Source organism: Clupea harengus, chromosome 21 (genome assembly GCF_900700415.2).
Source record: "Clupea harengus chromosome 21, Ch_v2.0.2, whole genome shotgun sequence".
Classification (NCBI taxonomy): domain Eukaryota; kingdom Metazoa; phylum Chordata; class Actinopteri; order Clupeiformes; family Clupeidae; genus Clupea; species Clupea harengus.
The window spans coordinates 6,484,709-6,512,208 of record NC_045172.1 but is presented as its reverse complement, the minus strand read 5'-3'; the positions used below and the strand labels follow the sequence as shown (position 1 = coordinate 6,512,208).

Genomic DNA, 27,500 nt, shown 5'->3' with positions numbered 1-27,500 from the left:
ACAACACACACATACAGGTACCTTTGAGAGACTGGCAGGGGTCAGTGGGTAAGAGTGCAAGTGGGTAAGAGTGCACGTAGCAAGCCCCAGACAAACCTCACACACACACACACACTAGGGGTGCTATGACCTCAGGTCTGGCTCAGCATGTGTGTGTGTGTATTTGGAGTTTATGGCACTGAGTGGTGGAGTGAAATACGCAAATGGTCAGGTGAAACTGGTTTGGTCAGAGAAAGAAAGCTAGATTGGACACACACACACACAACCAGAAAAACGTGTCAGAATTGAAACTTTTGGAAGAGCGTGCTGAATCTGCTTCATGAATTAACAATAGAGTCTGTGATGGCATCATCTGTGTACATCTGGTCGCCATAGGGACTGTTCATAAATAGGGCTTGCCGATAAACCTGTATCGAAGGGCTCTTCACATTCTCAGACTGTTACACATACGATACTCCAGGTAAACAATACCTCTTTTATTTAAAGTCAAGTACTTTCCTAGTATGCATGTGCTATGCTTGTGTGTGTGTGTGTGTGTGTGTGCGCATACCTTTACATATGCACACAGGCTGGAGCCATTCATAAACAATGAGCAACGGCCAGATAGGGACAAATTAACAGTTACAAAACAAAACTAGTGTAGTCTAGCATGGCCAGTGTGTGTGTGTGTGTGTTTGTTTTTACACACCCAGTTTCTTGTGACATTCAAGGATTTATAAAACCAGACTTTTCATCAATGTTATTTTAGACTTGAATCACCATCTATTGTCATGGTGTTTTTGTGTGTGTGTGTCTTCATGATGGATAGTATTCGGGGTGTGTCCAGCGATGACAGGAACTGTGAGTACGGAGTTGCTAGGGAGATGAATTCTAACACAAGCACCGACCCACACTTGGCTCCGCTGCCAAACTGCATTTAGGCCTTTGCGGAAAAAAAACACTCACACACACACACACACACAGCCTCTTTTTTTCCACCAGACAGCTCTGATTGGAAACTTTGTCGGGCCCGGGCCTGGATAAACTCCGGAAGGGCTCACAGGGGAAGATTAAAGTTAAAGTTAAAGTTCCAATAACAGCACAGCATTCTGGCTTAATGATGATTGGCTATGGCAAACAAAGTCTGAGATGGCCGTGATTTCCTGAACTACTACACTACATAAGGCATGTGTGCACTAAACTCTCCCCTATAACAAATGTTAAGCCACCAAACACAACAGAGCTTGACAATAGGGAAGGTTTGTGCATTTTAGATGACACTGGTTCTCTGGTGCCCTTTGGAAAAGACTAGTGCATTTCAAAACAAGTAAAGTACATTTTAGACAACGCTAAGGCACGCGCTATATTCCCAGCGCTCTTCACCTGAGCCTTCCTGTCTGTGAGCCACGGCCCACAGGTTATTTGACCACAGACTGGAGTTGGGCTGCTGTGAGTAACGGGCTGCGGCTGACTGTATGCAGTTCACTGCGGTTACTCACAGTATGGCGGTTTTACGTGTGACAGCACCGGCCAAGCGGTGTCCCTGTAGTGGATGACTGTGCTACGGAGCTGGTGGTTTAAAGGGAAGTGGAGCCTGGGGCTACAGATTGGGAGTGTGGATGAGTTTGATGGTGACCAGGTTTAGCACCAGTGCACAAACTGTTCGTACAGCAAAACAGAAAAGGTGACATTTGTTGTCCTTGTTCCAAGGAAGATTTATAGTGCTTCTAAACCAGTGAAAAATTCTAAAAAAAGAAGAAACTATGTATCCCAGTATTTCTATGCATTCTGTGGCATTCATTTAAACTGACTTGGACACTGTGTGCAAACAACTACACCAAAGACATCTGAACCACAGAATCAAGAGGCAGTACTATTGAGGAACATAATCGTTATGACCTCCCTTTATGATTGCAGGTCTGGATGAATTTTCATTTTCTATCAACAAACACAACTATCAAATGCACCATCGGTCCTGTGTGAAACCCTGAACCCATCATGAGTAAGTGTGGAATTGTTTGATGTGGGTATTGGGATTATGGATGTATGGTGCTGACTCCTGTGGCCTGGGGATGGTTTAATGACTCACCTTGAAGTCGAAGCTGGACAGGCTGACCGAGTCATCGTCTTTCTCTCGCCTCTTGCGCTTCTGTGGAACACACACAAGCATGTGTCAGAGGGGTCCATACAACAAACAAAACACACACACACACACACACTCAGTGGAAATGAAAACAGCTCCTAAGGAAGAGAGGCCATATGTTTACTGTGTGTTCACAGACAGACAGCTATCACCCCCCAGACACATACACACTCAGTCTTGAATACACTGCATGTTTTTCAATGAGGGATTCTTTCTTTTCATATTCTTCCCATTGTTCCTTCTTCCAATCACTAGCTACCCCACAGAGCTATGGTGTGTGTGTGAGAGAGAGAGAAAGAGAGAGACTGTGTGTGTGCATGTGTGCGTGTGTGTGTGTGTATGTGTGAGAGAGAGGTGATGTTCACCCTAGGGGTCACATCACTGGGAGAAAGAACTTCCCTCTAAAGGGGGGGGAGGTGTTAGGGGCTCACATTAGCACCTGGTTTCCAACAGCTGAAAGGTGACAAAACGTGTGTACTAGTTGTGTGTGTGTGTGTGTGTGTGTGTGTGTGTACCAACTGTGTGGGTTTGAGTGTGTGGGAGCTAGTTGTGTGTGAGGCCTGTTTGTGTGCATGTGTCAACAAGGGACGGGGACTATTCGTAAAGCTTCCAACATTAGAATCCTGTCGGGATTTTCTATCTGAATGAGAAACTTCTACACACCACACACATCCACTCAGTTTCAGTCTTAGAGCTCATTAGCATCACATTAAGCCTGTGATTGCCAATAGGTCGTCAGACTCTTTACACAAGTGAACAGCCCATCTCCTCTTCCCCACCCCCCTCTCATTAATCAGGACTGTGATTGGTGGGATCAGCATAGCCAATCAACACACAGACGCTACAGTGGAAGTGTTGATTGATTGACAGGCCAAAGTCTAACACGCTCAGAGGAAAATGCAACCCCCCTTCCCCTTTCCTTCTCTATCCCCTCTTCCCGATATCTAAATGAAGAGAAACTGAGTAGGAGTAGAGCTGAAGGCCACAGGCTTCTGACTGCCAGAAAAGTGGCATTATATAGCTACGGTTCAGGAGTGTTTTTGAATGTAGTTGTTTGTATCGTTTACAGGCAAGAGAACAGGTGGGGCAGACCTTGGTAGGTACATGAGTCACTGTGGCCTATTGTGTCTGAACTTTTATGAGGACAGGAAAGATTTTTGAGACAGTATGCTGACCTTTCTAGGGTTCGTTGGTCTTTCTCTCTCACACACACTTCTCTGCATGAGCAATCTCATGACATTTATTGTAACTTCTGAGTCGAATAAGACATAAGAACACACACGCTCACTTAAAAACACATAAGATACACCATGTCAGCTCAGTCAACACACACATCTGACAGTGACCTCCGTGCCCAGTCGACACAGACACACACAAGACAGAAGGCTAACGAGCAGGTGATTCCGCCATGTATGCATGTGTACCGAGTCTTCCAGCCCAACACCTGAAGCACACACACACACACACACACACACACACACACACACACACACACACAGCATACTTCTGCCTACAAAGCCTGAAGGCTTTTCATAATTGTGTATACTTGCCTTCACATCAAACGTTGTAACACACACACCTCCCATCCCCACACATTCTTACAGAGTGGTCGCTTTTTGGGAGAGAATTTTCAAAGGTGTGCCATTTAAAGAGCATCTAATCTGAATGTGTGATAAAGTTGGTGTGTTGGTCTGTGTGCATGTGTTTGTGTGTGTGTGTGTGTGTGTGTGTGTGTGTTTACTGGGCTCTGAGGTAAACTGAAGACGGCATCTGGCACAAGATGAAGCACATCCTCCCTCCTCTCCCTCTCTTTCATTCTCCTCCAATGAGAGCGATGGAGAGATAGGCAGATAGAGTTTCCCCTTCACTCCTTCATCAGCGCAGGAATGCTTTGTGCCAATGTGTGTGTGTGTGCGCGTGGGCACGCATATGTATGTGTGTGTTTGATGCAGTAATGGAGCTCTGGTTCCAATCACCACAACGGGTTTACAGTAAACAGCAGTTAGGACATCAGAGAGAAATGCAAACCACCCATTACAATGATGCTGATCTAATGAGAGAGAGAGAGAAAGAAGAGGACGAAGAAAAAGGAACAGGAAAAGACAAGGAAGACAAGAAAACATGGAAATATAAGACAAAAGAAATAATAAATGAAAGAACACAGTGACAAAGAAAGAAAGACAAATAAACAGAGAAAGAAAGAGAGATAAGGAAAGAGGGAGCGAAAAGTAGGGCCAATGATTTTCCGCAATAACGGAAAACGGACGGAATTCGCGGAATGAACACTTTGAAACGGAATTGCACCTTTGAAACGGACACATCATTTTGTTCATACAAATCGCCCAAATTCCCCTGTATTTTGGGCTGCAAGTCTATATTTCTTTCAAATAAACACAACAACGATTGCAACGATGAACAAACATTAATTAAAGAACAAAACCACTGAGAAAATGTCACGTCTGCGCTGAACACTGCTCCGGCCACGCCCCCCTTTTCAACGGTTGACCAACAGATCTCCGCTAAAGCCACATTCAGTCACATTCACGCGCTCGTCTTCCCAATCGCATTTAAAACAAAAAATGTTTAGTCTTCTGTTCTGTTGATGGCTGGCAAACAACAATCTAAGAAGGGCACATAATATTCACTCATTTTAAGCCATCAATCTACCTCAGGGTGAACAAAATGAGCTGAAACGGAAAAAAAAACGGAATTCACCAAATGTGAAACGGAAAATGCATTTTTTTTAAATGGAAAATCATTGGCCCTAGAAAAGGAGAGGCAGACAGAGAGACCACAGGAGTTGGTTGCTGGGGTCATCTACCTCATCAGTGCGTCAGACTGACCTATGGTATGCAACCCTCCACTGCCACATCACATCAGAGCGTGTGTGGTGTGTGTGTGTGTGTGTGTGTCAGAGAGAGACCAATGAACACTAGAAAGGTCAGCATACGGTCTTAAAAACCTTTCCTGTGTTTCAAGAAAAAGGAATCAGGTACAACAGGATAGGCAGAGTCAGTGCAACATGAGGGAACAATTCTTCCTCTGTTAGGAGAGTTTAAGCCAAGAGAAAAGCTTATTTGCGTTGTGCGGCTGTGTGTGCTTGGGGCACGTGCCTCTGTCACTTAACCTGTGACAGAGAGCAGCAGCAGTGGCTGGGATACAACAGGAAGAAGTTCATCCCAACACACACACACACACTCTCTCTCTCCCTTCCTAAAACACAATTATATCCAACATACGCATGCAGAAACCCTCAACTTAACTCAAACACACACACACACACAGACTTCTCTAATACACACACAAACAATAAAAGAAACACAGTGTCTTCTATCAAACGTATCCTTTCCGCCAACCATTATCTGGAGGCATGCACACACACACAATATTATTGAAGGGAAGCAAATTATGACTCACCAGACTGAAGTCCCACTGAGAGCTTGGGGTCAGGAAGGTGAACGAGCTACCTCTCCTGAGAGGAGGTCTGAGAGAGAGAGAGAAGAATGCAGACAGAGGGAAAAAAGAAACGGGGAATTAATGATAAAATATTTGTAATAATCAGTTCCGTAAAAAAAAAAGGGTAACAGAATATTAACTCTAAATCCATATTAAGATAAGCCCACAGCAGTAAACAACACAGCCAAGGCAAATACACACACAAATGCTTCCCATGCACTTTACTTCTCTGATAAGTATGCTGCACCTCCTTTTAAATACAATGCTACTGTATCATATTTATGTACACACTACACTATTAAAAAAATATATGAATTAACAGCATTTTGCATCCATTTCTTGCGTGTTTATTAAGTGTTCGGGTGTCATGTGGGAATGGATACTAAACGTTTAGGTCTAATTGTTAATTGATCCCCTGGCGACCCAATACCATGAATGATAATCTTCTAAACACGCTTGCAGTGGGAATTGCAACTATTGATTTGACACATTCGAGAAGAGCAAGGGGGTTATCTGTCCGATGTTGTTTTTACCTGATACATTAATCGGATTCGTATGCGAAAGAGGGGCGAGAGAGCAAGAGAGATATATTGCAATATTTCAGTTCTCTGGAATCGTGTGTCAGATGAAGGTTATGATTGCCTCACACCACCCTGACCACAGGCATGTGTGCGCCAGCAGTACAGTAGTTTAGAGTAACCGACGACCTGCGAGGACTTGCAGGCAGAATGATCCTGTCCCTAATCATTCCCGCACAGTAAGGGTGGGCGATATTTCTGTATTCGTTGCCTAGGGTATGAAGCCATGCCACCACATCAATTTGCAATCATCAATATCGGGGTATTTTTTCAAAGCATGAAATAAACAAATTTCCACATCGGTTTCCGGTAACTATCTAAATCTCTTCTCTATTATTACCAAATGAGACAGCTAGGTTATGCTATTATGTTTATAATATTAATGGAAAAATTACTTTCCGACCATAATCTTTCTTGACGTTTCTTCTTTTTTTTTTTACTTTTGAAATGCATAATCTAGGTGCTTTTGATACCGGAAGGATAAAATGGGTGTGTATGGATGTGCGCGGCGCCTAAAGGTTTTCCCCCCAAGGCCGTCTGTATTCCGAAAAACTAATTGCAACACTCAAAAGCAATCCTCCCTGAGGGTTTAGGGACTGTGCAAGATGGCCCTGGGCTCTCTCTGTGTGTGCGTGTTGCAGCTTTTGCTGTGTACTGAATATGGACTGTACACTCATGTGTGCAGGACTATAATTTGAGAGGGTCTTTAGGAAAATGTATAGCTGCAAGATGTAACCTAACTATAATCAGTATCAGCTGTGTTTACTGTGTGTGTTCCCTGAGACAGGAAGAGAGCTGTCAGGTAAGGAGAATAGCCAAGAGGAAACCAATCCACATTTTACTCCGACTCCACCTGACATAGCTCCCAGCTCCCCCTCCCACACACACACACACACCTCTTCCAAAGTAATTCAGCTGTCAAACAATACAGTTGCGTCAATAGTGTGACATTACATTCTTGTGTGTGTGTTCGTACTAGATGGGTGTGAGGAGTCCAGAGGGGCATCCGGAGAATCTCTGCCACAGGCAGCCCACACACACACAGCCCTGGGCAACCTGGCACAGCCCTAAATAGACATGCGGGGAATGAAGTCTGGTATGGCACAACCAACCACATTTAGAAGCACACTCTTCATGATTCTAACGCCAATTCTACTGAAAACAGTCAGCATTCCTATGTTCCATTTCCTGAAGAACATCAAAGACCTACCCGAGCAGTCCCACGACCTGTGTGTGTCAACACCACTGACGTGTACCACAAAGCTCTAGTGTTACACCAAGCACCACAGCTTTAAATCTCTCAACCTCCCTTAATCCCTCAATCTACTTACATGTACACAGTACTAGCCATCATTGTTTCATGACCCAATGTAAATAAACATGCATCCATTCTTTAACTAATGAACTCTTTAAGATCTAGACTCATTGACCAGTGGCATTCCGAGGATGTTGACTCCTTTTACAAAAATGCAGAGGTGAAATGACCTGCCCACCTACAGTACATTGCTCAATTAACTAAGAACACCAATAACTGGGTGTGTACTCTGTGTGGCGCCAAAAAAAAAATACATACTTAATCTTCCAGACAGCAGTCGCTTGTGAAGTTAATGTATCGTTGTAATGCAGCAAGCACTGTGTAGGCTAACCAAGGGACATTGAGATGGCTATGCAATTGAACTAACGGTGTTATCTGCACAAAAAAAGGACTCCATATCACTGTTGGACCTAGAAGCAAAGTAGCTCAATACTTACCTTCAATCTGGTATTGACTCAAGCATGGTCTATTGCGACGATAGGGGTTTACTTTTGAACCAGTCTTACACACAGCCATTAGTTCAAGCAAGGTAGACTTAACTTTCACGATCTTTGTCTACATGGAGATATTGTTAGAGATAGTGGTTTGAAACAGGCAAATATTGCTTTTTTTTTTTTTTACCGTTGGCCTATTGTTAAAGACCAGCCCAATGAAAGCCCTCATGAGCCTTATTTCCACTAGCGGGCCAAGTAGGGATGTGTGTATGTGTGCCAAGTAGGGATGAAACGGTTATCAGTTTCCCAGTGAACCACTGTTAAATTCCAGACGGTAAATACCGTTTCAAATTGGAATTGTCATTAAAACAGTCAGGGCAACTGTAGTTGATTACCGCACTTTGAACATCTCTGTCCAGCATCAACCAAAGTTAGCAACAGTCTCCCAGGACAGATGTAGCATCAGGGCTCGAAATTGGCACCCGCCAAGCGCCAATGGCGTGTAGATTTTTTGGCTGGCGACTAAATTGTATCCGATGCCCCGCCACTTGGCGAGTGACATTGCGGAGTACAGCGCCCGACTACCGCTCCCGTCATGGTTAAAAATAGCTTGCAAGGCCAACACGAACAGTGGGAGAGAGTTCTAAGAATTTCTATACAACTATAACAATTTGCACGCGAATACAAAGTTTTAATATTTTGCCCACGAATACAAAGTTTATAAAGTTCTATATTTTGAGCGCAAATCAAAAGTTGAAACAGACTAACTTACTTTACCACACGCAAAGGTAAACGTCAGTGGGCTTTAACCGGTCAGCTAGAATCCAGAAGTTTGTTGTCTCTGAATGATGTTAGCAGCAGCTAAGCAGCTAGCTATCCTAGCCTGTCACCCTACTGGATCCATCATTAAGATAAGTTTTATACTTCCTTGTCAGGCTGACAAGAAAATCAACTATCGATAATATGATTTCGAGCTTGTCTCCACTATTGTTGTGCAATGATATCCCCTGTCCTCCCGTCTCCCGATAAATTAAGCTAACTAATTTTTGCGTGCTAGCTATCGCTAGCTAGCATGGGGAGTTGCCATTGACTAGCGAGCTACAAACGTCAGCCAACAATGCAAAATCAAATGATATGGCAGAAACAACATCAATACCAGGCTGTTTAGTTACATTACAGGGAACCCAGCCATCAAGTAGGCCTACATGGAATTGAGTTGTATTATTGTCAACACAAGTTTTTTGTTTATTTTTCGTTTCAGGCTCTGGGCTCTGTAAAGCGCCTTGAGACAATTGTACTGTTCTGGGGCTATATAAATAAAATTAATTGAATTTATAAATTATTTAAAAAAGTTAAATTAGTTGATTTTGTTTATCCATTCTGAGAGTGATTAACAATGATATTAAAATCATAGGTAAAGGTTGTTTAAGTCAAACAATGTCAGAGTAGGTCTGAAATGCCAGGTTTAATTTTGGCCGGTAAAAAATATGATTGGCTGGTAATTTATTTCATCTACCAGCCATTTTGGCTGGTAAGCCAAAAAGTTAATTTCGAGCCCTGTGTAGCATGCAACACAGGTTGGTTCTGTGTCAGGGAAAACAGGGCAGAAAGCAGTGACAGAGCTTTGGAGATTTTTCAGCCTTCTCGTGCCGTTTTATCATATGAACACCTAACAATGTCCAGAGAATCAAGTCCAGACATTGTCCGGAGTTGCCCTGTCAGACATGTCACACACAACAGGAGACTGTCCGTGTCAGACGCGTTCTCATCTGGAAATACTCTGCTTACCATGCGGTCACACAGACAACACAAAAGCATAGATATATGAATAACTAAACAAGTAGGCTATACATTAGTTCGCTGGTTTGAAGCTAGCTACAAATGACTGACAAAATGCAGCTGACTACTAGTGGGAGGTCTGCAATTGTGAATGTTTTTTTTTTTTTTGCTAGCCTAATATGAGCAACTAGATACATAGCTACCCAGCTAACAAACATGAACAGCTGCGATTCCATTCAATGGTGCCAGTGACATTCAAATTTGTGAGAAACATTGCTGTTCAGTTTAGCTAAGTAGCTAGTTAGTTATTGCTAGAAAGTTAGGTGGATGTGCTACGTTTTGAAGTTAAAAATAAATAAATAAATACTGTGTGACTGCATGTATGCATCATTTGTTTCAGCAACGTGTCTTAAGGGTCAACATCAACGCTTTATCGCTTGTGGATTCTCTTAACAATGATCTCTATTTACACATTGGCTTAATCGGACATACACAGACTTTGTACTTGGAACTGGGAAAGTAAAGACCATTCAATGTCCGGTCCAACAGATTCAGACATTTGTGTCCTCACATGCAGCCCATGGGAAAAGGGAAGGCCAAGAAAAGGCTGCGAAAGGGGGTAACACTTCAAATGTTATGAGTTAGATATTTCCGTGACCCCCACCTGTTTCCTTATCTGAAATATGTACAAAGTGCAGTTACCCTTCATGGCCACATGGTGCCGCCTTTAATGTTACGGCACATTTAATATGGATTTAATTCGTTTACGTAAGTAAGGTGTTGGCTATGTTATTATTTTAATGTTCATGCAATCATATAGTACATAGTGCTGCCACGGAAATTGTTTAAAAAAAAAACTGTCCAATTCGCACGGTGAAGATCAAACAAACTGCCACTTCGATTTCCATTATTTGTATTATTCCTTTTCTTAACTTATTTTGCTATAGGTCGTATGTGCCTGGCATCCAGACTTTATCGCATGATACATTCACAGTAGCTTGTAAAATGGGCGTTGTTTAAATCAAGGCGTCATGTTATGGGCAGGTTTTAAAGCAATACTGCAGGACTATCCCCCTTAGTGGAATTGCAAAAGGCTTTTGTTCTCGCCACTTGAGGCCCCAGGCCATACGCCCCAGTTGGCCCGACGATAGCCCTAGCTCGCACTGGCCAAACAGTGAAAACACGGCAAACTAAATGCTATACATATAGACTCATCTTTACAAGCCTATACACACTGAAAATGGCAAACTAAAATAATAGAATGAACAAATAATCTTTACACAGACAGACATGCAGACACACACACATCATAACTCCAACACACCCTACACCACCCACCAAAAGGGTACTGTTTTCCCATGCTACCCTGGTCAGTTACAGCGGGCAAAACATTGGCATGGGCCATGGAAAGCCATGTCCAGGAAGGGAAAATTACATTCCCTGCCAACAAAAACCCTAACGTTTTTTTTTCGGCTCAAAATAACACCACATAACCATTTACCCTCGACCTTATGTTAGGGGTCCATTCGCTCCTGCTGTTATTCTGGAACATTTCATACATACAGAACACTCGACTTGAGCATGTTTCAGCTTGTCTATGGGCTTTTTAAAGGTAACCATAATGGGTCATTCCATGTCAAATCAGATAAGGTTGGTGCCGTTAGTCTATATCATAAATGGGTCACAGAACCTAGGCCAGTAAAATATCTCTGTTCAAATCCTATTTTTTTTTTCATACTTATTTTCATTTATATAGCCTCAAAAATCCACTATTGGAAACTAAGTGATATTGAGGGTACTACAACTTTTTCTATCTGTTATTACTTTTGTTCCATTACTTGAGGTCTCTACAACCAATGGTCATGAAGATATTATAAATAAAACAAGGTTTGGTAGCATGGTTTGGTAATTTACATGAGATCACATTGGCATGTGTGGGTAGCTAGTAAAAACAAAAAATGTACATGGAAATCACTTGATGTCTGGTTATTAAAGGGTGAATTAAACAAAAATATTTTACAGGCATTAATTTTGGGATCCGTTGAGCAAAATCTGAGACAGTGGTGAAACCACTGTCCTGGATTCTCTCAGATGATACATGAAATTACTGGGATGTCATTTTGGGTTTTGATCTTTGACTGTGGAAGCGATGTAGGACATGCATACACATGTGTGACTATGGAGGAACAAAGTCTTCTATATGAAACCGATATGAGGGGGCAAAGTACACTTTAGCATCACATGCATCTGCTCACATGATGCATCCAAGATCAATAACCGGAAATGGTCGCTCAAAAGCATACACGCCATGTTGCTACCGTTTGTCGGTCTAGAGCGCCACCGTGTGGTGACATGTACCATAGCAGAGTAAAAGTGTAACTATTTCTGATTGATTTACCAACAAGTTTAAGTAAGAGTGTTTCCCTGTATACTTCATCAATCATAACATTTACATGTAGCTAGCCTGCTAGCAGTATAGAGACTGGCATGTCAATAGGGCGTAAAGGCTACCATACTTTGCTTGCATCCTTTGTGTTTCATCAGCAATACTGTGCTAAATCAGTCCGTCGACATCATGTGCGCGGTGTCGATGAAGGATAATGCAGTGTTAAGACTTAATGATTGCGACCTAAAAAACACGAACATTGGAACCTGAAGCAACAGCAACGTCCGCTGTAGATAACGTTATTTACAGAAGATACCGCTAACGTCACCATTAGCGTTAGCTAACTGACTATTTGAACGGTAAAGTTAGCAAGCATTAGCTCAGCTAGATAGCTATGATAACCGTCACATTAGGAAACTATGCTGGTGGGCTAGCTAAGTTAGCTAGGGATAGCTAACTTAGCTTACGATAGTGTGCTATTAAAATGTCACGTTAGCTAAGGTATCCTCAACAACATGTAATTCACTTTTGAAACGATATACAGAGGTAACACTTAACATGGTCATCCAAGTGTTCGAGTAATACAGACAATGCAGACGAATAGACTCAGCCCGAGTTCTTCAAAGTCCCCCTCCTCACCGTTTCGCATTGTTATTGATCTCGGGGGACGTTTCTGTGTCCAAGACGGTGGAATTTCTTTTCTTGGAGTTTCCTCTCCTTTTCGGCAGCTTACTCAGCTCTGGAATCTCGACCGGCGGCTCAGTGGTTTCCTCCATTGAAACTAAATGTAATGTAAAATGAAACCTCTATGGTGAATGGAAAAATATAACCGAATTTTGACAAAAAATAACAGGGCAATGGACAAAATTCAAACTGATGCGGACGGAAGTTTGAATATGGCGGAAACATTTGTAATGACCAATGAGGAAAGACCTGGGGCAATTGTTGCCCGGAGACCAGAATTTATGGGAGGAGTTACTATACCCGATAACAAAAGATTCTAAAGCAATGAACTTTCTAGTCAAACCTGGGCGTGGAAGTTTTATGGTGTTCTCTTGCATTCGTGTTTGTCTATTTGCTCTGCCAACTTTTCTGAAGTTACTTCATCCTTATCGGTGACATTGGTTTTGGAGCTAGATTCTTTTGTTTTAAATGGGCTGATATTTGTATGTCCTAAATTATTTATATTTGTAATATAAATAATAATAATAATAAACTGTATTTGATTTGTATAGCACCTTTCATACAAAACAATGCAACTCAAAGTGCTTTACAGCAAATAATTACATGCACAAAGAATGAACACTGATTCACATAAAAATAGACATAAAATATACATACAAACTGGGATAGAGTGCATAAAATAGACAAAATGAACATAAAAACAGGGAGACAGTGCATATAGATTTAAGATAAACAATAGAATACGTAAAATAACATAACATAAGATAGAAAATAAAACTGCAGAAAGAAAAGGAATATCAAATTAAATGCAGCAGTACGCTAGTGCAAAGTCATAGCTAGTTAAAGGCTAAGGTGAAGAGAAGATTTGTAAAATGTTTAGCACGCTGGCTTCCCTGACTACCTTTAGGCTGTGTGTTCCATAGCCTTGGGGCGTAATTGACAAAGGCTGCGTCCCCGATTTTCTTACGGTTGTTGCTGGGATCCTGCAATAAACCATCATTAGATGATTGCAGTGTTCTCGAAGGCAAGTATTTGACAAGGAATTTTGCAATGTAACTTGGTCCTAGCCCATTAAGGGCTTTGTATATAAGGAGAAGGACCTTAAAATCAATTCTAAATGTTACCGGAAGCCAGTGCAGAGAAGCTAAGACTGGATTAATGTGCTCTCTCCTCTTGGTTCTGGTTAACAGCCGAGCTGCAGAGTTTTGAATGAGCTGAAGTCTCTCAGTTGTTTTTTTCGGGAGGCCAGTAAGAATTTCATTACAATAATCGAGCCTGCTTGAACTAAAGGCATGAATCAGTTTTTCAGCATCTTATTAATTTATAGATAGTAGTAGGCTACTTTAGCTTCTAAGGTGGAAAAAATATGTTTTCATCACCTTGTTAATGTGGGACTTGAAGCTTAGATCTGAATGTAAGATAACACCAAGACTTGTAACCTCAGTTAATCCGGGGACACAGCATTTCTCTTTTTGGTTTAGGGCCGACTAGTAGGATCTCAGTTTTGTCCTCGTTTAACTATAAGAAATTACGGCCAAAAGACGGGTAGTAATGGAGTTTATAGCTGCATCTTCATTGGGTTCAGCAGAGATATAAAGTTGCGTGTCATGCGCATAACTACATCAGCATGTATAGTGAGAATAATAATGGACCAAGGCAGCTCCCTTGTGCAACCCCAAAGCCGATGTCATGTTTCTTAGACACATGATCTCGTTTAATATATTATTCACTATTGCATGTAACTTTACATTTCTAAACATCAGACATGCATGTCAACACTGCCAAAACACAACAAACTGATGAATCAAGATGAAATATTTATTGATGGATAGTAACACATTAAGCCAGACAGAAGGTCAGAGCGGTTACAGATTCATGGTGGTAGACGCATAGCTTGCTGTCTATGTTCAGAATGTGGCCCTGGCCATGCCTGAAAGCTTCCCTGACCTGGCACTGTCACTGCGGTTGAGTTTTTCATCAGAGCTGAAATAGTCAATGGTTCCTCGAGAGACAGCTCCACTTTTGGCCCCACTACGGTCTGTGAAACAAAATCAGTGGTGGGTTAAAAGTAAGATATTGAATTCAGGCAGCAATAAACTTAGGCTTGGACCTGAGGCTCTTCTAACGTGTCTGGAGTGAAGGCCAAATACCTGAAGTATCAATAATCCTATAATCTGTTCTATCCTAAAACAAGGTTTATGCTTTTTCCAATGTATTGATTTTCTTGTATTGAAACAGTTGCGCTAAGTTGTTTATTATGACATGATCAAGTCCATTTCCATGACAGATAGAACACAGACCTCTCCTGGTCATCTCAAAGAAGTAGCCTAACTATCTGGGCAGATTTAAAAAAAAAAAAAAAAAATAAAGATGTGCCACGTATACCTAACCTAGATGCCCCAAGTGATTTCACATCTATTTTTCCTGGCTTCAGTTTGCGTAGAAAGGCACTGACAATACCTCTTGACAACAACACTGCAGAAAAATCATTAGCTCTTTTAGCGTTGTCCTTGCCCCAAACCAACTTTCCCTAATCATGCGCACTCTAACGATATGCATGTTGTTGTTTTTTTTTAAGCATTTTTAGCACTTTCTTTTGTTGAAACAGTTACTTTAGTGGCTGTGGAAAAAACAGAATGCACTGAATAGTTGGGATATACCTGCCCGCTCTTTCCTGTCTTGGTGAATTAGATGTTATAGGTCGTTTCAGAGGAGGCAGTTTGCAAGAGCTGGTCAAGTCTGGTGCCCCCTTCTGGAGAGGATGGAGATGTGTCATATACAGTGCAGTGCAGTCTAAAGGTATTGGAGCTTGACATCATTTTCACTTATGTTTTGCTCAGTGCTCCAAGACAACAGATCAGATTTGAAATGAAAATAAAACTATGACATCAAAGTTAACGTGCTTGCCCTCAGATTTTATAAGAGGGTGTTTACACGTATAAATACTGGGTAAACAGTTAAGGGACAGCTGTTTTTACATTAATACCTCAACAAACACGTCACAGTCCAAAAAGCTTTGGATTGAACTCTACGTTGTGTGAAGAAAGTAATTTACATCCTGAAGTGTATTCATCACTGTCTTTCCACATAGCCCTTGGCAAGCCATCAGGATATCAGTAATTGTGGTCTGGTACAGATTTACAACAGTAATGACACTGGGAGGGAGTACAGTAATGACACTGGGAATGACACAGGAAGTAGTTGTAGACTGATTGACATCTCTCTGAATACCCATCTCACTTCACCCCTCTCTGTTTCAGGTGTTGGTAGCGGGTAGCTAGTTTTTTTTTGCACCCATCCCTTCTTTCTTTCGTAGGCTCAGCATTGTATTTATTTAGGTGTGGGTCTAATAGAGGCCTAATATGATTCTTATACAAGCAATTTTGCTGCCCAGTTTGGACTTGAACCGTAATTGCACAGACCTCTGATGTCAACCGCCAAGAATGTCATAAGGCTTAGTAGCCAGATGCAATATTGTCAAGCCAGCAACAGGCTTACAAGCTAACTAATTACTGTTAGCATTCTATCTGATCTAGGCTACACGACTTTCACCTGACGGTGTGTCATGTTGGGATGTTGCGGGAAGGTAGACCGTCACCTGTATTGGGGGGTGGGTATAGGTATGCAGGTATTTAGTAGGGCTGTCGGTGCCCGCAGGGTCATCGGCAGTCTGCAGTGGGTTGTTGGCGATCAGCAAGGTCGTGCGGTCCAGGTTAAATTCAGATGCTTTGAACATGAGAATGACTCGACACCTCTGCAACATGGTGCGTTTTTTTTCCTCTGTCACACGTTTACACTCCAGATGCTCGTCCAACAACTGGAAAGGAGAGAGAGGAGAGTGAGAGGGGAGAGTGGAAGAGATTGGAATGGAAGAAAAAAGAGAGAAATAATGGTGGAGAAAGAGAGAGGGCAGAAGTGAGTAAAATAGAGAGAAAGTGTATGCATAAAAAAGGAAGTATAGGACGAGTCAGAAGAGTGTGAGAGAGAAATGTAAAATGAAGAGCGAAAGAAGGTAAAGATAGAGATATGGAAAGTGGGAATAGAATGAAATGATCAAGGCAACTGAGAGAGGGCAGATTCAAAGAATTTTCTTTTCTTGTTTTTGTTTAGTGGTATTTGTCATCTGATGTGGTTTGTGAGAGCAGAACCTTCATAGCTGCAAGCACTTTTTGGGAGACTGTCGGCTGAGCAAGCTTTGATTTGGTCTCTGCCCTCAAAATGTTCCAAATCTCCTGAGAATCTAAAACTGGTATAAACAAGCATTTAAAAAAAACAAAAAAAACATTAATATGAACATTCATTCAACACTCAACCAGAGCTCAAACTTTGTTCTTGGATCATAGAAATTGGCATAATCACTTTTGCCAATTTATAATGACAATTTGTCTGACAATTTCAGTCCATGTTTTGCCGCACTTCTGCAACTTGTTCTATGTGCACCGGTGCATCTGATGCTACAACTTCAGAAAGGGGGCTCAATCTCACATCAAGAAGGCCTTTTCAGTTGGCTACCCTGCAGAGGTCCTTTCAGAAAAGCCCATTTGCCTTTTGTAATTCTCAAAGGGGGCCGCAATCACGACTTTTTCTCTTTACATCACTTTTCTTAACAGGTCAGGAAAGGCACAATAGGCAGAGAAGAAAAGCTCGTCTGTAGCCATGGTTACAGTCTGATGTCCTACCTTTGGCCCTCTGGCAGATCTCTTGGACAAGAGGACTAATGACCTCATCATTGCTGATAGGCTGACAGAAAGCCTTGAAGAACTTGCTCTCCGCAGCATTGCTACAACAGAACTTGTAGTTACACAAAGTTTCTCATACAACCTCAGCATAGAAGGCAAGACAAGTCATTTGTTATTTGTCAAATTATCCTCAGGAAACCCACAAATACGATTAGTCCAACAGACATTAGCAGTTTTTTTTTTTTCATTTTTATCATTTATACTATAAACTGTAAAGGTTGAAAAACTATCTATCTGTTATTGTAGAGCATTGCCATCAACTGTGTATTGACTACCGTAATAGTAGAACTATTTTTCTACCACTGCATCAGCACCTACTACAGGTTACAGTTTAAGAGGTTATTATTACTGTTATAACAGGTCATGACATCACATTTAGGACAGACTCTTACTTTTTTGCCATATTGTTTTCTATTGTTCTTCACCAGATGAGGAATGCTGACTGGCAGACCTGGAGTCAGAATTCGCCATATTTGGAACGTGACAGTCACTGTTCAACTATTGTGACATCATAGTCTGAGTACATCCCTGAGGCAGCACTTGACCCTGGCCCACACAGCCCACACTTGCCCCACATAGCTCCAAAACCTGTTCACACAATGGGTACTGCTGTCTCACAGGGGAACAAGGGAATCCATTTGATTCTGTGCTAGTTGGGCTGATTATTCACAATGATGACAAGGCAAATTGTAAAAACATTCTTCAAATTGGCACAAAATGCATTGTGGGCTATTTCATTGTGGCCTTTCACATTTGATGGATTGGCTGGACTTCATAATCCTTTTCCCACCGCACTCCTCTGCCTCTGTTTGCCCATTAAGAGAAGTATCCTACTTCTGGAAGAATCTTGACCCGTTTTACTAAGCTGTAACAAACGCCCACCCCTGAATAAGTAGGTCAGCCTCTAGGTATATAAGAGTCTTTGAGACCAATGTTGAAGAACACTGAATACCGCCACTGACAGTTACATGACAGACAACTGTAATTCTGAGGAGATTAGATAGAGAGGCTACTTCCTGAAATGACCTTGATTGAGTGTACAGTTGTATTGTTGAAAGACAAGTGTTAGTTTAGTTGCCATGGTGTGACAACATTCAAATGCATGGCATCTGGCATCCTGTTCTGTACTGCCTTCTCCCTGTCTGGCTCTGCAGCACAGAGCCCTATGTGGCCTCTCTGAAGTCATCTTAAGAAATGACACAATGTGTGATCACCAAACACACACTGACACACTGTGTAATCTACCTGTGAGGAAGCCGAAGTCACAAAAGGGACGTTGTGTTGCCCTTAAAGCATTTATTTATCTTCTTTGTTTCAAATTTCTACTCTAAAAAATAATAAGTAATTATTTCTGATTGAATATAAGAAGTTGATAACTGCTTTGAGAGTTTGCGGGTTGTCTATTCACGTCTTCTCATGACGTCACTTGCTATTGAGCTGTTCCTGGTTCGACAGATAAGCAAGAGATAGGTAAGGCACAACATAGATATAGATATACAGTATAGCATCATATACTGCGCTGTGTGTGTGTGTGTGTGTGTGTGTGTGTGTGTGTGTGTGTGTGTGTGTGTGTGTGTGTGTGTGTGTGTGTGTGTGTGTGTGTGTGTGTGTGTGTGTGTGTGCACATGCAACACAAGCTCAACAATGTCACAGCAACTCATCAAGGCACATCTTTAGTGAGCGAGATAACAAACACACCCACACAGGTTATTTATAGAGCAGTAGATAGGGTCGGGCTCCAGGCATGGCCGCAGTGTGTTATTCTCTGGAGACAAACGAGAGAAGGAGCTCTGCCGTTTCTGCTGCCCAGGCCTCCGTGGTGCCGCCATTACGGGGCACTCTTCTATTCACTACAACAGAGTTCACTCGGAGTTCAAAACACTTCATCTGCACAGTCTGTTCCTACCAACCTGCCATCACTTACGTCATTGTAACTGTAACTGATTTATTGTGCTGGCATCAGAAGGTAACAGTCATCAACTGAAAAAATGGCTGCCCTCTAACAAACTAAACAGCAAAGCTTAGTTAGTTCAAGTAGGTCAGGTTACGGTGCGTTTGAGTGTCGTTGATGTGTAATTGATGTAATTGCAAAAAAATGACACTAGGTGGCAGAGCTGGCAGTCTGAATGAGGAGGCTACAAGGGAATGAAAATAGTAAGGAAATGGTCTTTAAAAACTTTATTTGGTTATACAGACAGACAGATGGAGAGACAAATCAAAAGAAAGACAGCCAGCCAAACTTAGTTAGATAGATAGATGAAAGATAGAGAGATAGAGAGAGAGAAAGAGAGAGATACAGCCTTATTATCTGTGGTAGGATGATAGTTGCTTTAAAAATAATCATTCCTATACATTTCAGCTATTCCCACAAAGTAGCTCTGAAGTCTGTATTGTAGCTCTGCTGTTGTAGCTCTGAAGTCTGTCCCTGTGATCGCCCCTCTCTCCCGTGTGCCGGTAGGTTTGCACTGCAGCATTGATCCCCAGTCATCATAACCGATTTCAAATGGTGCTAGAAGGCAAGGCGGCTCTAAACACCAGAGGAAATCAGTCATCTTTAGGTGGGGGGAGAAATGTCAGGGTGGGAGAGGGAGGCAGAGAGCTTGTGTTTGTGTGTGTGTGTGTGTGTGTGTGTTGCCTCTTGTTACCCATGGCCTTGCACACTAAAATATTGCCTGTGGTACGTTGCTGGATGGGGATATATTTGAGGTAGCACACATTCATCAAAAGATAATGACCTTTGTGTCTGTTTTTTAGTCCAATTTGTGCGTGTAGTTGGCTCTCTCACCGCAAGGCTATACAGCAACCATGCTTACATAGCAGGTCATGCACAGTAATTAATGACAGCACTGTAACTTATGCACTCATTTGCAAGCTAGGCTAATTTGTTCTTTCACTGCCACCTTCAGTAAGACTACCCAGTTTACATATCACCACTCCAGCCCTGTGTTATACAGAATCCCTACAGGCAAGGAAACCAATAACATCAAATGAATGTCATACGGATACACTTCAGTTGTGTAGGAACCATAGATATTTCTAATCCTGTGGAGTGGAAATTGGTGTAATATTTTTATGGTGTGGTATTTTTTATTTTGTCTGTATATCCAGTCCTTGTGATTGTGTGATCCACGTGTAGGCTGTGAATGACCCTGTCTTGACCTCTTGGTGACCCCTGTGTCACAGATGCTCTTCTGCCCCCGGGAACACTGATTTCAAATGGTGCTAGACCAGAGAAGCGTACATCTAATCCACCATCTGAAACCAGCTTCCCGGGGAAGACTTTGGGGGACGGACCAAGGCAGTGCTGCAACCACACAATGTAAGGTGAAGACAAGAATACCCCCCCCTCCCAAACACACACAAACTATGTGTGTATATATACATACACATACACACACACTCACATACACAAATACTCACTCACAAAAAACACACACATCCATCCAAACATGAACTTACAAACGCACACACATTACACAAGTACACACACGAAAATATATTCTGATATATATTCTCATACAAACATGAGCTCTATGGATGCATTTGCGCACACACACACATACACACACACACACACACACACACACACACACACACACAGAGAGAGAGAGAGAGAGAGAGAGAGAGGGACAGCTGGAAGAGCTCAGCATGTGCATGACTGGTTGGGTGAGGAAGTGACTCTATCAACTCAAACAAACATCGGCGTTACCATGGCACAGCATGGAGGTGACAGTGGAGGAGCCAAGTGCACACCTTCAGCGCTGCTGGAAGCTCTTCTGTCAGGGCAGGCGCCAGTCTGAGCAGAGCACTCACACAAGCACACAGAGATCAGCCCACACACAGAAACACACAGAGAACACAATAGAAGAGAACTAGCCAGTTAGACAAAAACAATCTCCAGCCATATAACACGCTAGAATTATGGATAATATAAAAGAAGTGTGCCAACAGGTTATGTTGTTAGCAGGAGGTGTGTCAGCAAACTCATTCATATACGATACAGTAACATCCATTGGCAGCATAGGAAGATCTGCTCCAGTGTGTGTGTGTGTGTGTGTGTGCGTGCGCGTGTGTGTGTGTGTGTGTGTGTGCGTGTGAGTTTGGGAGTATATGGCAGTTGAGACAGGTGCACACTCACCTGGGCACAGACCTTTTGGGGCTTGCCATAAAGTGTGTAGTAATCCTGCAGTGTTGAGGGTCCTAAAACACACACACAAAGCTCAGACTCAACACAAAAAAATATTATCTAAGCTCAAAACACACACACACACACACACACACACTCGTGAAGGTTCAAATACACCTGTGTTACCTGGCTGAGTCGTTATGGACATGTAGGTCAATGGACACACCCACCCATCACTTTCTCCGCTACGCCCTCAAGTGCTCGGCCAATCACTGAGCAAGGTGATGACATCACTTCTTTTTTTATGCCCAAAAACCCCAGTGCCAAAGATCTCTCCTCTTACTCAACATTTAGTCTCCAGTACATTTCCATCCCAATACACAGGGAAGTAAACACACACACACACACACACACACACACACACACACACACACACACACACACACACACAAATATACGCACACACACATACACACACACACACACACATCTACGCACACACACCACATACACAATTACGCACACACACACCACACACACACACACATACACACACACAATTACGCACACACACCACACACAAACACACACACACACACACATCTACGTACACACACACAATTACGCACACACACCACACACAAACACACACATACACACACACCTCCATAGTGCACCGCCACACCCTATCCTCTAGATCAATCACAGTAGTGAGAGAAAGAAGCAGAGATAAAAGAGACAAAGCAGTAAGGGAGTGAAGGTGTGGATCCTCAATATTGCTAATTTTCTTAACTTTTATGCATTAAATACATATTATTTTCTATTTCCAATAAAGCAAATAATAACAAATCAAGATAAGGAAAGATTATGAGAGAGGGACACTTTTATTACCTCATGTACCTGACAAATGCATTACCTCATAGTTATCTACCTACCTACGCATCTATGTGGTGTGTATGCTCATTGTTATCTACTGAGGGGAAACGATATGGAACATAAAGAACTGATTTGACTATTGAGAAGATATGGGGTGTAACCGGCTGCGAGGCATCCTGCAACCGCAACAACAATCCGTCATCAACTCCATACATCCATCATCAAAGACGCCAAACACTAGTACACAAACACACACACACACATACACATATATATATTAGTGCTGTCAGTTTAACGCGTTATTAACGGCGTTAACGCAAACCCATTTTAACGCCGTTAATTTTTTTATCGCGAGATTAACGCGATTTCTTTTTTTTTTTTTTTTTTTTTAGATTTACATTCTTTTTGGCCTCGCAAACTGTGTAGTAGGCTAACGTTACAGTTTGAGTGAATGGTGAGCGCGATACGGCGACATAGATGATAAAAAGCTTCTGAATGGAAAGTTTACTTTTAAAAGTTGTGTTGTGCAAAAGAAGCGAGCTTCACTGTTGTCTGAAAATGTCAACAGGCAGCTGGCTGAAAGCAAAGAAGTAGTAGGCTTACCTTTTATTGGTAACCTTACTGTTACGGTTCAATGTTTCTGAAATAAGAGGCCTGACAGCTATGTTCCCAGCAAACTTGAAAAAAAGAAAATATTAAGCCATGGTTTAACTGCACTATAGGCTGAGTCCTTGTTTACCTGAAATGTGCACTTTATAATTTTATTTTGTACCGCCCTGTTTGGCAATATTGGTTTTCAATAAAATAAAATATTTGCATAAAGCAAGCCAATCCACTTTTCCATGTTGATAAGGGCATTAAAATAAAAATAAAATGATGGAAAAAAATAAATAAACGAAGGGACATTTAGAATAGATAAAAATTTGCGATTAATCGCGATTAATTTTGAGTTAACTATGACATAAATGCGATTAATCGCGATTAAATATTTTAATCGTTTGACAGCACTAATATATATATATATATATATATACACACATACTGTAGATCAACAACGAGAGGGCAAGTGCAAACAAACCCCCCGCCCACACACATATACATATACACACACACATGCATACACAAATGCGTGTGCACTTTCGCCATGCACAGACTTCAAAGAAAATACCTAATAGTTGTGTAATTCGAGTAAATGGTGAGGCTGTTTTTCCTCTGAATGCAACACACAGTCAAAGGCTTTACTGTTATGTGGACATGTGGGCCACTAATGCTAAAGTAGACTCTAATATGTCCTCAAATATCGACATTTACTGACATGGTATTCCAAGACTTTACTGACATGGTATTCCAAGACTTTACTGACATGGTATTCCAAGACTTTACTGACATAGTATTCCAAGACTTTACTGGCATGGTATTCCAAGACTTTACTGATATGGTATTCCAAGACTTTACTGACATGGGACATATCAATGCAACTTCAGACCCACAAACCTGGGTAATACTTTACTTGAAGCCTGCTTCATAAGACTAACATAACCATGTCATAGACTTGTCATGGCAAATGTCATATGCTGTCATATACTGAGAGTTTACTGGACTGAGAGTCTATGTATTTCATGGCGTAGCTATGTACTAAAGGGCCTAACCTACGTCAACATAGGTGTGTTAAGCCATTTTCAACCTATAAAATATAGATTTTCATATTTTGTTTTATTTGATCCATATTAAACACCAGCATTGATTGGTCTCATCACAGTACAGTCATATCGTTTAGAATACACTTACACTACAAGTCCCGACAAAACTCAAACACATGCGCAAGAACCCCTGGAACCACAGAGACACGTGCAAAACCTCAATGCCACAAAAAGACGAGAAATTCCCTCAAAAACAGGCAACCCCAGAGAGGCAAAACCATTTAAACCACTGAGCCCAAACTCCTGCCAACTCAAGCAGCTACAAAACGTACTGATTCAACCACAACAACATACACATACAATACTATACCGCAACAACATAAACACACACAAATGCACAACGTAAATGCACACGACCTCATAACCACAGCATACGACCACAAAAATTAGACCATAACACAAATTACACACAACATCAAAAAGTCTAACAGCTTCCATGAATACACAAACATGGCCACTCTAGCCGTAACTGCTGATGAAACAGATGTTATGCATCGAAAGAGTTTCAACCATTTCAACCCAGCAACAAACAACCAGTAGAGGATAGCATAGTATTTCCCTAGATCCACAAGTATAACCAAATACAGTACATACATGCACAAACCACAAAGACATGCATGTTTGTACATGAACGCACACACACCAACACGCTTGTACACAAACTAGTACATAAACTTAAACACACACACACATGCACACACTAATAGTAGAGCGGGAGAAAGCTTGGGGCTGAGTGAACGCACGCACACACGCACACACACACACACACACACACACACACACACACACACACACACAAACACAAACACACTCTTTTGGCCTTGTTAGAGGAGAGCTGGGGGTCCTTGCTGGGTGGGAGTGAATGGGACTTCTGTGGAAGGGGAGGAGGAGGGGATGTTCTCCGCCCTGCCTGTCAAAAAGTTTCCTGCTCTTTCACTCAAAGGAAGTAACATGCAGGGAACACACACACGTGCACACACACACACACGCCACACACACACACACACACACACACACACAAATCCCGGCATACACAAACTCACAGTATATTACTGATAATGATGTCATCTATGCTGTGGTTGTGCCCACCACTATCTTCATAGGGAAAGAAGGAAGAGAAGGAGTGTGTGTCTGTGTGTTTTTGTTTGTGTGTGTGTGTGTGTGTGTGTGTGTGTGTGTGTGTGTGTGGTGTGTGTGTGTGTGTGTGAGTAAGAGGGAGAGAGAGACCAGAGAGAGAAATACCCCATATACATCAAACTCACAGTATATCACTGATAATGATGTCATCCATCTAGAGAGAGAGAGAGAGAAATACTGGACCTTGAGGGCAAAGTGAGCTTCTCCCTTTTCTGAAACGTCAGTGAACATCTTTCAGTGGTCAAACAGAGGGGGGGATTTGTGACGTGGACCTGGCAACCATCATGCAAATCCAAATGGCAAATCCAGTCCAAATCCATCTAAGAGAGAAAAACAAGCAAAAAAGAAAGAGAGTGAGTTGTCAAGAGAGTTGTCCATCAGAGATATGCAAGGCATTACAAAGGATGTGATATTAGATCATAAAGAAGAATGACAGAAAACCACCTCATCTCAAGCAAACACATTCACTCTCGCAAGTGTTGAAATGAGAAGATGACACACACACACACACAGAGAGAGATACACATACGTAGTCTCACTACTCTCAGCCTAAACAGGTGCTCTTGCCCCAAACAAATAAAATAAAATGGACCACCAGCATCAGGAAGACATGAGCCAACAAGTCAGGAACTGAACAGATATCCGCCCAATGGAAATGACCTGTATGAAGCACTATCACTTTATGCATCGCATTATGCATCTTCAAGATAACAGCATCTTACATGGAACTGCAATGTGTCACACAGGAGATGGTGGTCTAAGAAAGGTGGCGAGGAGAGGAGAGTGGGAGAAGGGGGGGTGAGTCAGGAGAAAGACATCAGCTAATATGTAGAAGATGGAAAGTGCTGGAGGTCTTCAAAAGGGGATATTACTCATTTTTTTAGTCACTAAAGAATTTGTTCTGTTACAGAGATACACACACAAACACTCATGCTGCATTAGTCGTGACGCTCGTGACAGTCTGCCCTGATGGGAAGTGTATTTGATCGAATGATTCATCTCAGATGCATGCTGATTCAGACACACACACGCATAAACACACACACGCATACACACACACACACACACACACACACACACACACACACACACACACACACCAAGCAACGCACGCACACACACACACACATGCTGTGACACACTCACTGCATACATGCAATCTCTTACACCCACACACCCATTTAGATTGTCATATTATGTGATATTTGTCACAGATGTGTTTGAGCCTCGGTCCCCCATGTCTTATGTTCCAACACAGTCATATACAGTCATATGTAGTCATATCCCCTATGGGGGAATATTACAGTAATCTGCAGTGTGTGTGTGTGTGTGTGTGTGTGTGTGTGTGTGTGTGTGTGTGTGTGTGTGTGTGTGGAGAACATGGAGGCCATATGACAAAACATGAGTCACTGTCTGCACATTTTACAGTCTCTCTCTCTCTCTTTCATACACACACACACACACACACACACACACACACACACACACACACACACACACACACACACACACACACACTTAATTTCCCTCCAACTTCTTCCAGGAATTTTCTTCCAACATAACAAACAAGTTACTGGAATCACAACAACACTATCTGTTGTTGAATCAGTTAAAAATAATTTGTGTGTGTGTGTGTTTGGGTGTGCATCTTCACACTATCTATCCCTTCCTTTTCTCCGTGTGTTTCCATCATGGGTCATGGAGAGAAATGTGTGGCGATGGCAGCAGAAGGATGGCTTGTGTGACCCTGCCACGGGAAGGACAGAATCACTCCATCCATCCATCACTCCATCCATCCATCCATCCATCCATCCATCACTCCATCCATCCATCCATCCATCCATCACTCCATCCATCCACAATACAAATGAGGTATTTATTAGCAACACCATGAGTCAGTATTCACACAGACACACACACACACACACACACACACACACACATTCACACAATCACCTTCTTCCGCGTAACCATTTTCCAAGGGGGACATCCTGGAACCTCCTTCAAAGGTCAAACTCTGTGTGTGGGTAGGTGGGTGTGTGTGTGTGTGCGTGAATGCATTGCGTTTGTGTGCCTCGAGTTAAAAAGAAAGCCTGTTCTTTTCCACTTGGAGTTGTGAGGCTATTTTTACTAGCTTGTGTGTGGCGCTAATGACTGTGGACATGATG

At 42.1% G+C, this 27,500-nt stretch overlaps 1 protein-coding gene and 1 long non-coding RNA gene across 3 annotated transcripts in view; both read right to left on the bottom strand.

The window, feature by feature from the left end:
• The window catches only part of net1 (neuroepithelial cell transforming 1), a 21,620-nt gene extending 8,341 nt beyond the window's left edge, over positions 1-13,279 (bottom strand). The window contains exons 1-3 of the mRNA XM_031558842.1: positions 12,710-13,279; positions 5,540-5,606; positions 2,069-2,128 (exon numbers count right to left, since the gene is read on the bottom strand). Coding sequence (XP_031414702.1) covers positions 2,069-2,128; positions 5,540-5,606; positions 12,710-12,846 — 264 coding nt within the window. The 5' untranslated portion in view covers positions 12,847-13,279. The remainder of the gene's footprint in view (positions 1-2,068; positions 2,129-5,539; positions 5,607-12,709) is intronic.
• A 6,377-nt stretch (positions 13,280-19,656) lies between these two features.
• LOC105912093 overlaps positions 19,657-27,500 on the bottom strand; it is a 38,260-nt gene continuing 30,416 nt past the window's right edge. The window contains exons 3-4 of one of the 2 annotated variants that reach the window (XR_004162739.2): positions 25,458-25,652; positions 19,657-21,693 (exon numbers count right to left, since the gene is read on the bottom strand). This is a non-coding gene — a long non-coding RNA (uncharacterized LOC105912093). The remainder of the gene's footprint in view (positions 21,694-25,457; positions 25,653-27,500) is intronic. The other variant, XR_001162876.3, reaches the window with a different exon arrangement.